Source organism: Dendropsophus ebraccatus, chromosome 6, assembly GCF_027789765.1.
Source record: "Dendropsophus ebraccatus isolate aDenEbr1 chromosome 6, aDenEbr1.pat, whole genome shotgun sequence".
Lineage (NCBI taxonomy): Eukaryota > Metazoa > Chordata > Amphibia > Anura > Hylidae > Dendropsophus > Dendropsophus ebraccatus.
The window spans coordinates 32,277,456-32,288,549 of record NC_091459.1 but is presented as its reverse complement, the minus strand read 5'-3'; the positions used below and the strand labels follow the sequence as shown (position 1 = coordinate 32,288,549).

The 11,094-nt window shown below is 42.0% G+C and overlaps 1 protein-coding gene across 1 annotated transcript in view; it reads left to right on the top strand.

Moving 5' to 3' along the window:
• The first annotated feature begins 2,474 nt into the window (after positions 1-2,474).
• The window catches only part of FAXC (failed axon connections homolog, metaxin like GST domain containing), a 28,089-nt gene continuing 19,469 nt past the window's right edge, over positions 2,475-11,094 (top strand). Inside the window, exons 1-2 of the mRNA XM_069973601.1 lie at positions 2,475-2,937; positions 8,278-8,413. Coding sequence (XP_069829702.1) covers positions 2,636-2,937; positions 8,278-8,413 — 438 coding nt within the window. The 5' untranslated portion in view covers positions 2,475-2,635. The remainder of the gene's footprint in view (positions 2,938-8,277; positions 8,414-11,094) is intronic.

Sequence of the window (11,094 nt, the reverse complement as noted above, 5' to 3'; positions counted from 1 at the left end):
GCTGTTTCTGAATGTTTGTTTCATTAGTTTTACATGTTATTCAGAATAATATATCATTATTTTGGGGTGTGGAACCAATTGTCTGCATTTCTATGAATTCTTATGGGAAAATTTGCTTTGGTTTAAAAGCGGATTTGGATTACAAGCACTGTCCTGGAACGAATTATGCTCGTAATCCAAGGCACCACTATATATATATATATATATATATATACACACACATATATATATATATATATATATATATATATATATATACAGGCTAGTGTTTGCTGGTGTCTGCTGTGTCACACATTGCACAGGTAGGCTAGATAGATAGATAGACAGACACACAGGAGAGTACAGGCTATTGTTCTCTGGTGTCCGCAGTGTCACATGCTTCTTCTGGCTGTACTGCTGTGCAGACAACAACAAAATGGCGATGCCCAACAGTACACATAATATCACCTTTCCCCTCTTTGTTCTTTTGTGAAAAGAGGGGGGAGGTGATGATGTCACAGCAGCTGAGCAGGGACAGCCTCTTTTTTTCAGCATTCCTATTTCAGGCTGCTTTTACCAGCAGTTTCCTGCTGGAGCTCCCCCTGGTGGCCATCACTGGGAAATATGGAAAATTCGATCGTTAATTTTTCATATTTCCTTAAATGTAAAAAAAATAAAAAACACATATAAATTAACAAAAAAAAAATAACAAATTCACTTTTAACACTTTCAAAAAAATGTTTTACTTGGCGACACATTCCCTTTAAAACGCACTTTTGCTCCCTGTGTACCTCATAGAGCTAAAAACAGACTCCCCTCCTTCGTGTTATGCTGCCCTGCTCTGTGGTGAGTCTGTCCATAAGATGGCCGACATGGAGGAGCATGTGACTATGCCCTGCCCCCAGTGTCTTCCATAGGCATATACAGGCTCAGTGGTGGACACTGGGGGGCCCCGGCGCAGCCACTGATTGGCTGAGTGGGACGTACAGACAACGGGACCCCTGAAGCAAGCCGGAGCCCGGAGCAGGTAGGGGGTTAACTAACATACTCGCAGCTGGGTGTCAATCTCGCTGCGAGTATGTATTCTCATAGAAAGTACAAGGCAATGGATCCGCAGCGGATTTGTTATGAGTAGAGATGAGCGAAAATCGAGCATGCTCGAGTCGATCCGAACCCGAACTTTCGGCATTTGATTAGCGGTGGCTGCTGAAGTTGGATAAAGCCCTAAGGCTATGTGGAAAACATGGATATAGTCTTTGGCTGTATCCATGTTTTCCAGACAACCTTAGAGCTTTTAGCAGCCACCGCTAATCAAATACCGAAAGTTCGGGTTCAGATGGACTCGAACCCAAACCCGGTTCGCTCATCTCTAGTTATGTGTGAAGGCACCCTAAATAAATAATTTATTAAAAATTGCACTTTTGGTATCAGGTCGCATGCATTTGTTGCATAAGTAAAACCTATAAGAATATTAGTTCATAAATGTGAGCAGTGTGAATGTAGCCGTATCTATCTAAATGTACAGGAGTAGAGTAGTCCTTCAGCAGACTGAGAAAGAATCATTTATACTTATATATAGGTCGTACAGCTGACATTGGCTGTCAGTTTTATAGAACAGAAAACAACTGGAAACAACTAGAAAAGATGAACAGAATTGTAGTAAGGTAACATGGACAACTGAATTTAATATGTAATATAGATTTTATATATATGTGTGTGTGTCCAATGGGCAGTTTCCCCCCCATAAGGCAGTATACACTGTATATATGAATATATATATATATATATATATATATATATATATATATATATATATATATGAACTGGAGAGAATGGAACGGCTGCACATCCCATCTATGGCTGATACTCATGCCGCTCGGCCTATATAAAAAATCAACACCAGAGTGTCTGTATATGAATTGATCAAGCCATATTGCCCCGTGTACCACCGCGCAGGTCCTCTGGTCCACACGGGTCCCTACGCTAACTCCACACCCTGTCGGCCAGCGGTCGCCACCCACGCAAAGCGTGCACATGCAGGGAAGGGAGGCCATGGAATGGCCCCGTAACCCCAATGTCACAGGACCTGGGTCTGGTCCTGTGGCATGGGGGTTGCAGGGCCGTTCCATGGCCTCCCTTCCCTGACTGTGCACGCCTGCGGGGGTGGTGGTCGCTGACTGGCACAGTGTGGACTTAGTGTAATGAATGACCCATGTGTATATATATATATATATATATATATATATATATATATATATATATATATATACTGTATATATAGTAGTTTTTTTTGCATAAGCCAGTATACACTGAATATATATAGCAGTTTTCTTTCCATAAGCCAGTATACACTGTATATATATAGCAGTTTTCTTTCCATAAGCCAGTATACACTGTACATTCTCCCATCAGCATCAGCATCAGTGTGGATGGAGATGACATCAGCACCGCACAAAGAGGAAGCTAAGACCAGGCACCAGTGAGGAGGAGGAAGAGGAGAGCCACATCCTAGTCTACATGCTGCTGCCTCCTCCCTGCCCATCACCATCATCCTCCTCCTCCTCCTCACCAGCAGCACTGCCTGCCCTGCTCCTGCCTATGTAGCCTGCCCTGCTCCTGCCTATGTAGCCTGCCCTGGCTTGGAGTCTGGCCCTGGATGTGTCGGGGTGCAGGGGCAGAGGACAGGCCACACAGCATGCACTGGGGGGTTTCTCTAGTCTCCTCCAGGTCTTGTGTGGTTGATCTGAGCCGGAATCAGAGCTTCTCCCTCTGCTGGTGTGTAGGATCAGAGGACAACTACTCCTTTTATGGGGACATCGTCGCTTTCCCATTGCAGGATTACGGTGGCGTTATGTCAGGGCTGGGATCCGACTCCTGGTGGAAGAAAACCCTTTACCTAACTGGAGGAGCCCTGCTGGCTGCTGCTGCTTACCTCCTCCATGAGCTGCTGGCTATCAGGTACTATAGATGGACAGTATATATATATATATAGTATAGTATATAGTATATATATATATATATATATATATATATATATATATATATATATATCGTGGCCTGTGCTCCCTGTCCTTGCTCTACTCTCCATCCTCACACAGTGTTTACAGCATCCTGGACTATACACAGAATGGAGCACTTTCACTTCATTGGGTTAATCCCTCAGATGTGATGCTCTGCACAGCAGGGGGTTAATCTGGATAAGGGGGATATATTATTGGTGGGTTTGACATGCTGGATTGTTGTTATTGTACATGAATGGATGCTACCAGCTTTCATAGTTGACATGATATTTTTCTGCCCTCTGTAGTGTTGTGCTGCTCCTACTGGCTTCTCCTTGTGCTGTAAACAACATTAGGTGGGGACTGTAGGATTGTGGTTTATGGTGTTTTTGTCTCCCCTGTATTAGTCAGCATGGTTGGTATTGTAACAACAATATGGTTGTACTTTATATAACAATAATATGGTAGTATTCTATGTAACTATAATATGGTAGTACTATATATAACACTAATATGGTAGTATCATATATATAACATTAATATGGTAGTACTATATATAACACTAATATGGTAGTACTATATATAACACTAATATGATAGTATTATATATAACAATAATATGGTAGTACTCTATGTAACTATAATTTGGTAGTACTATATATAACACTAATATAGTAGTACTCTGTGTAACTATAATATGATAGTACTATATATAACACTAATATAGTAGTACTCTGTGTAACTATAATATGATAGTACTATATATAACACTAATATAGTAGTACTATATGTAACAACAATAAGGTAATACTATAAATAACAATAATATGGTACTACTCTATATAATAATAATAATAATAATAATAATAATAATAATAATAATAATAATAATAATATGCTAGTACTTTATATAACAATAATATGGTAGTATTATATATAACAATAATATGGTGGTACTATATATAACAATAATATGGTGGTACTATATGTAACAATAATATGGTAGTACTATATGAAACAATAATATGCTAGTACTATATATAACAATAATATGGTAGTACTCTATGTAACAATAATATGGTAGCAGTCTATATAACAATAATATTAGTACAATATTGTTACAGATGTAATAGTAAATATAACTGTATGAAAGGCAGTATAGGCACCATTTGCACTTTTATAACTAAACATAGTAATGTATGGGAGGATTAGACTAATAGACAAGAGATTTCCATCAGCTAAGTGGTGCACAGCAGCTCAGTGGCTTCTTTTGATTTTTTTTCAATTTGGTTAATAATAATGTTATAATCAATTGGGAAATCCATAGTATATGAGGCAATTACATAATAACAGTAATGGCTTGTCATATTTGGGGGAGCATTTTGACCATTACCGTTGCTTTGTGACTCATGCATGTCATGTTGTGCAACACAGGCTGTGTACAGTGGTCTATATTGTACAGGATGGCATATACATGGTAGACGGCCAAGAAGGCAGGTCTGTATTGAGTTTCTAGGAGGCGTATGTTTTTTTGTGTTCTCCCCTTAGGTTTGTGGCCTTCTTGTAGGTACTTTGCTTTTCTCTAAGACCGACACCTGAAACCAGCCCTACACTTGTGTTATGAGCCTGAAAACCAGTTTGACTGGTATATTAATGTATACCACAGCCTACATGTAAAGGATGCATTGATTTCAAAGGACTGAACTTAGTGACTACATTTGGCACATTGGAAAGTGTGTAGTTTTTTTTTTGTTTGTTTGTTTGTTTTTTGGGGGGGGGGGGGGCTCAGTCATCTACTCTTTTGAGTCCCACAAATGTGACCCTAGCCATAAGCTTGGCCTTGTTACAGCACATCTATTACTTTTCCATTTCTTCTCTGGTGGATGCATTCTGATTAATCATAGCACCCAAGAGAATTATCATTCTGCAATACAATCAAGTAGCAGTCAGTATTTTGGTTATTACTTAAAGAGGATGTACCACCAGGTACAACCTCTTTAACCTGACACAGGGATAGAACGTCGCTGTCACAGGAAAGCCGGTGCCGCGGTCCGTTTTTCGAACTGGGTGGTAACCGTGGAAAGAACTGCGCCGTACAGGGGAACCGGGCCGCAGTCCGAAAAACGGACCGTGGTATCGGCTTCCCCGTGACAGCGGCATTCTATCCCTGTGTCAGGTTAAAGAGGACGTACCTGGTGGTACATCCTCTTTAAAGCAACCCTGTACCCACAATCTGTTCCCCACAAACCACTTGTACCTTTGGATAGCTTCTTTTAATCCAAGATCTGTCCTGTGGTCCATTCGGCTGGTGATGCAGTTATTGTCCTAAAAAACAACTCTTAAACTTGCAGCCATGGCCAACGGCCATGGCCTAGAGTATCTGTGCCCTAACCTTGCACCACCCTCCGTGCCTCCTCCCCACCCTCTTCATCATTAGGAATGCCAATGGCAGAATATTTCCTACTCCTCTGCAGTGAAAACTGCACAGGTGCCTTAACGATCCAGTCCATGTGCAGTGTTCTCACAGGTGATGAATAGGAGACAATCTGCCTGGAGCATTCCTAAAGCATGAAGAGGGTGGGGAGGAGGCACGGAGGGTGGTGTAAGGTTAGGGCACAGATACTCTAGGCCACACCAATTTGACACGGGGCTGCACGTTTAAAAATAGGTTTTTAGGACAATAACTGCATCACCTGCCGAACGGACCCCAGGATAGATCTTGGATTAAAAGAAGCTATCTGAAGGTACAAACGGTTTGGGGGGGGGGGGGATTGTGGGTACAGAGTCATTTTAAAACCAAAACCAGGAGTAGGTCGAAAACTCTGTCGCTGTTGGTTCTACCTCTGGTTTTGGCTGAAAATACTGACTGTAGTATTATGTTTGAGCATAACCTAATTATAAAGAAGTTTATACCATCCAAAATAGTTTTCTATCTAGGGCTATGTTCACACAATGTAAAAATAAGGGCAAATAACAGCCATTATTGCAAAAAACGTTTCATGATGTGCTGTTGGCCACACATCGCCCTTTGCAAGAAGAGATGTGCGGCCAGCGGCCAATGATTTTTTGACATGCTGGATGACAGCGATCAGCTGTCAAGCTCATTGGTTGATCGCTGTCTGCATTACAATTGCTTTGTGTAATAGGACCTTACTGGTAGAATCTATTGAATAACAGGCCTCTTCGCCTCCTGCCCAGAAAGCATACTATTATTTGATATTTACAAGCTTGGACCAAATTGTATACTCACCCCTCAGTTTGTTCCCGCCCAGTTGTCCCTTGCTGGAAATGCTGCAGTGACTTTGTTTACTTAGTACTTTTGACACTGCAGCTGGTGGGCCCAGCGGTCTTCTCCTGCGTGATCAAGGCATTGCCGCAGAGGTCAGTGATTCCCTGTAACTTCACATGCACAGTGTTTGGGATGTCCCTGGTGCACTAATAGTGAGAGACACAGGAACACTGGAATAGAAGTTAACTGTGAACTGAGTACATTTTTTTTTTTTACACGGGTTCCAGCCTGTATGGATTTTTTTTATGGAAAACCCTCTTTAATGACACATTATAAGTTGCAAAGAAAATAAAAACAGAAAACACTATGGTACTCACAAGGTCAGCACTATCCAAAAATATGCCCAAAGACAGCCGATGTAAGAAATATGAAAGTGATTTATTTCAGGAAGAACATGCAGATGACGCAATTCGGGAGTACACCTCCCTTCATCAGAAAATAGAGCAACATGTGGAAAGACCAGGATAAAAAGCGGGAAATAAATTCTTCCCTGTGTGTACTGTAGGTGTTTTAAATTAATCAGGGTTAGAAGATTGTGATGGCAAAACCAAACACCTTTCCGTGCAGAAGCTGCCGTGTGGCTGAAACAGCATGTCAGATCAGTTATTAAAGGACAAGTCCGAAGAAAATATTTATTAAAGTATTGTATTTCCCCCCAAAAGTTATACAAATCACCAATATACACTTATTATGGGAAATGCACATAAAGTGTTTTTTTCCCTGCACTTACTACTGCATCAAGGCTTCACTTCCTGGATAACATGGTGATGTCACTTCCTGGATAACATGGTGATGTCACTTCCTGGATAAAATGGTGATGTCATGACCAGACTCCCAGAGCTGTGCGGGCTGTGGCTGCTGGAGAGGATGATAGCAGGGGGACACTGAGGGACACAGGGCACTGGAGGGACACTGAGCATCCCCCTGCCATCATCCTTTCCAGCAGCCACAGCCCGCACAGCTCTGGGAGTCGGGTCATGACATCACCATTTTATCCAGGAAGTGACATCACCATGTTATCCAGGAAGTGAAGCCTTGATGCATAGTAAGTGCAGGGAAAAAAAGCACTTTATAAGTATTGGCTCTATTTACAGTGGGGGTAAAGACTAAGGAAGAATTATGATCCCCGTTATTACAACTATTTATTGCATAGGCAGATGTTCGATAGGTGGGGGTTCCACTTCTGAAAACCTCATCTTTCTGGTTCCCATGAAAAGGCTGGGGGGAGATGCCCCCCGCTGGTGTTACATGTGTCAGTCTAGGGGAAATAAAAGCAGCCAGAAGTAATTCCCTCCTCTATGCTTTGCAAGTTTCTTGGTATTTGTTGTCAACAAACAGTTATAATCTACTGTATTGCTTTGTAGTCAATAAATTACTTAAAGTGACTCTGTACCTACAATCTGACCCCCCCAAACCATTTTGTACCTTCAAATAGCTGCTTTTAATCCAAGATCTGTCCTGGGGTCCGTTTGGCAGATGATGCAGTTATTGTCCTAAAAAACTACTTTTAAACTGGCAGCCCTGTGTCAATTTGGCATGGCCTATAGTGTGTATGCATTAGGCTGGCACAACCTCTCTGACCCTCCTCCCCGCCCACCTCATCATTAAGAATGCTCCAGGTAGATTGTCTCCTATTCCTTACCTGTGTCAGCACGGCACCTAGGCTGGATCGTTAAGGCACCTGTGCAATGTTTAGACAGGAGAATATGTTCCAGTGGCATTCTTAATGATGAAGAGGGTGGGGAGGAGGGACGGAGGGGTGGTGCAAAGTTAGGGCACAGATATTCTAAGCCACGGCCGTTGGGCACGGGGCTGCCAGTTTAAAAGTTGTTTTTAGGGCAATAACTACATCACCTGCTGAACGGACCCCAGGATAGATCTTGGATTAAAAGCAGCTATCCGAAGGTACAAGTGGTTTGGGGGGGTCAGATTGTGGTTACAGAGTCGCTTTAATTGTTTGACAGTGTATTGTATTGTTTGTGTTTTACTCATATGTATATATGTTTCCAGGAAAGAGCAAGAGGTTGATTCCAAAGATGCCATTATATTACATCAGTTTTCACGGCCAAACAACGGTGTACCTAGTCTATCTCCATTCTGCCTGAAGATGGAAACTTACCTTAGAATGGCTGATTTACCATATCAGGTAATCCACATAATCTTGTACATTAAGGGTAATTCATGTACCAGCCGTTGTCTAACGGCTGCATCACACGGCCCTCGGAACATCGGGCCTCCTTGTTCCCTGTTTGCTGCCTGTGCTACTACATGCACAGACAGCGAGCGGGGAGCAGCGGGAGGGGCCGCGGAGAGCAGCGGGAGCGGTATCTAAGGATCATTCTGGTGGCCCAATGTAGTCAGTGGCGGTATGCTGCTAACGCTATTGACCGGTACAACGCACAGCAGAACGTTGCTGCACAGACAGGGATCTTTCACCATGTTGAAAGACCCCGATCAGCTGACATCTCACATGTTGACTGATCTTGGCCTTTTAACATGCGCTAATACACTAAATTATTATCCTGAATGGCCGGTCATTGGCCAAATAAGGCTGATAATTGTTTAGTGTAATATGACCTTTACATCTAGGTTATTTTTCAAAGTACTACTAGTTATTGTTACTACTTTATCATAAATGAGAAGTTAAAGTATCAAGACCACCAAATTACCAATGAGACAAATATGATATGACCTGGGAATTGGCTGCACATACGTTATACTAAGACAAATGAACCTTAGTAAGGGGGAGCCTGGATGATTGCAACTAGAATTTAGATTCACATAAATACTGGTATACAAGGTACACCATGACCACTGCCATTAACACTATACTGTTACTGAATATAATCCTATACTGTACTAAGAGCAATATCCCCATGCACAGTGACCTTACAAATTACGACAATTTACCTTATATACAGTGACCTACAGGTGATTTCTTTCTCTGATTGGAGTTGTTTACTTTTTTTTTTCCATCCGTCCCAGGCTACAAACTCTTCCCTGCAAAATCTGCCAGAAAAACATTTTCGGTTGCTTATTCCAGCACATTTAGTATTAGGCCCGCTTGTCCCCCATATAGTAGTTAGGTCTCCTCCGTGTCCCTATATAGTAGTTAGGCCCTTCTGTGCAGGTAGACCCCAGTCGGTAGTATGTAGGCACCCCTCTGTAATATAAACAAAAAGCACCAATACTCAGCCGGCTCCCGTGCAGTTCAGTGGCATCTCCTCTTCCTCCATACTCTGCATGAGCTCAAGTGACGTCACTCAAGCACTGGAGTTTTTGAGGAAGAGAACGGCCTCTTGTGGGCGCAGACAGCTTAATGAATGGCAGGGTGGGGTGCCATTGGCTTCTTGCTCTTTCAGAGTGCTGCACTTAACTAAACACCCATTAAGCTGCCTTAGCTGTGGCCCAGGACCAAATAATTCACCAGCCAATATTGGTCTGTGACCCGGTGGTTGGGGACCCCTGGTGTAGGTTATTCCTGAAAAGTTATACATCTTATACAACTTTATACAATATGTTCACAATCTTTTATTGCATATTTTAGTATGGTTTTAAATGTATTTGTAATTTGTAAATTCTAAATTGTTTGTAGTTATACAGTTTCCCTTAAACCCATCAATCTGTAACAGCATCAGATAAATATTGCCGTACAGCAATGATAAAGGGTTGTTGGTGTTTGGGTAATTAGTAGAGATGAGCGAACCTTGAGCATGCTCGAGTCGATCCGAACCCGAACTTTCGGCATTTGATTAGCGGTGGCTGCTGAAGTTGGATAAAGCCCTAAGGCTATGTGGAAATCATGGATATAGTCATTGGCTGTATCCATGTTTCTCAGACATCCTTAGAGCTTTATCCAAGTTCAGCAGCCACCGCTAATCAAATGCCGAAAGTTCGGGTTCGGATCGACTCTAACCCGGTTTGCTCATCTCTAGTAATTGGGCCCTTTAGTCTGTTCCTAGTCTGATACTTTTGTTTCGTATACAAGCTACTTACCCAGTGTTATGTATGACGTACATCCTCTTCACACAGCACACCGCAGCAACATACAACCCAGATGCTTACATACTTTTATAGAATACTTAACTGATAGCACCGAGATGACAAAACAATATATATACAGCTAGATCATATTACAGAGAGGACACAACCACACATAGCTGCCTCCTAGATACAAAACACATGTGGCCAATAATGCCTATGTAAATATAGAATTATACTAGAAAATGTACCCGGCGCTGCCCGGGTATAAAGTTTGTTAGTTAGATTTATTCTAAGGTGCCCAGGAGGCCAATCTATGTCCTTGTTTTTTTGTTTAAGGGGAAATCGCCAGTAGCCCTATATGCCCCTATATACCTGTCAGTTCTGCACTGTTTATGTAAATTGTAGCTTATGCACATTAGAAATAAATTAAAAACTTCAAACATTCATCCTGTATACATGTAGTGTATAGTTGTGGGGGGGGGGGGCTTTACACCTGTGGTGTATAGTTGAGGGGGTCCTGTATACCTTTAGTGTATAGTTGAGGGAGGTCCTGTATATCAGTAGTGTAAAATTGGGGGGGGGCTGTATACCTGTACTGTATAGTTTGGGAAGTACTGTATACCTGCAGTGTATAGCTGGTAGAGGTCCTGTATACCTGTACTGTACAGTTGGGGGTCCTGTATACCTGTAATATACAGTTGTTGAAGGTGCTGTATACCTGTAAAGTATAGTTGGTGGAGGTCTTCTATATCATAGTTTGAGGGTCCTGGATACCTGTAGTGTATAGTTGGTGGAGGTCTTGTATACCTGTAGTATATAGTTCGGGAGTTCTGTATACCTGTA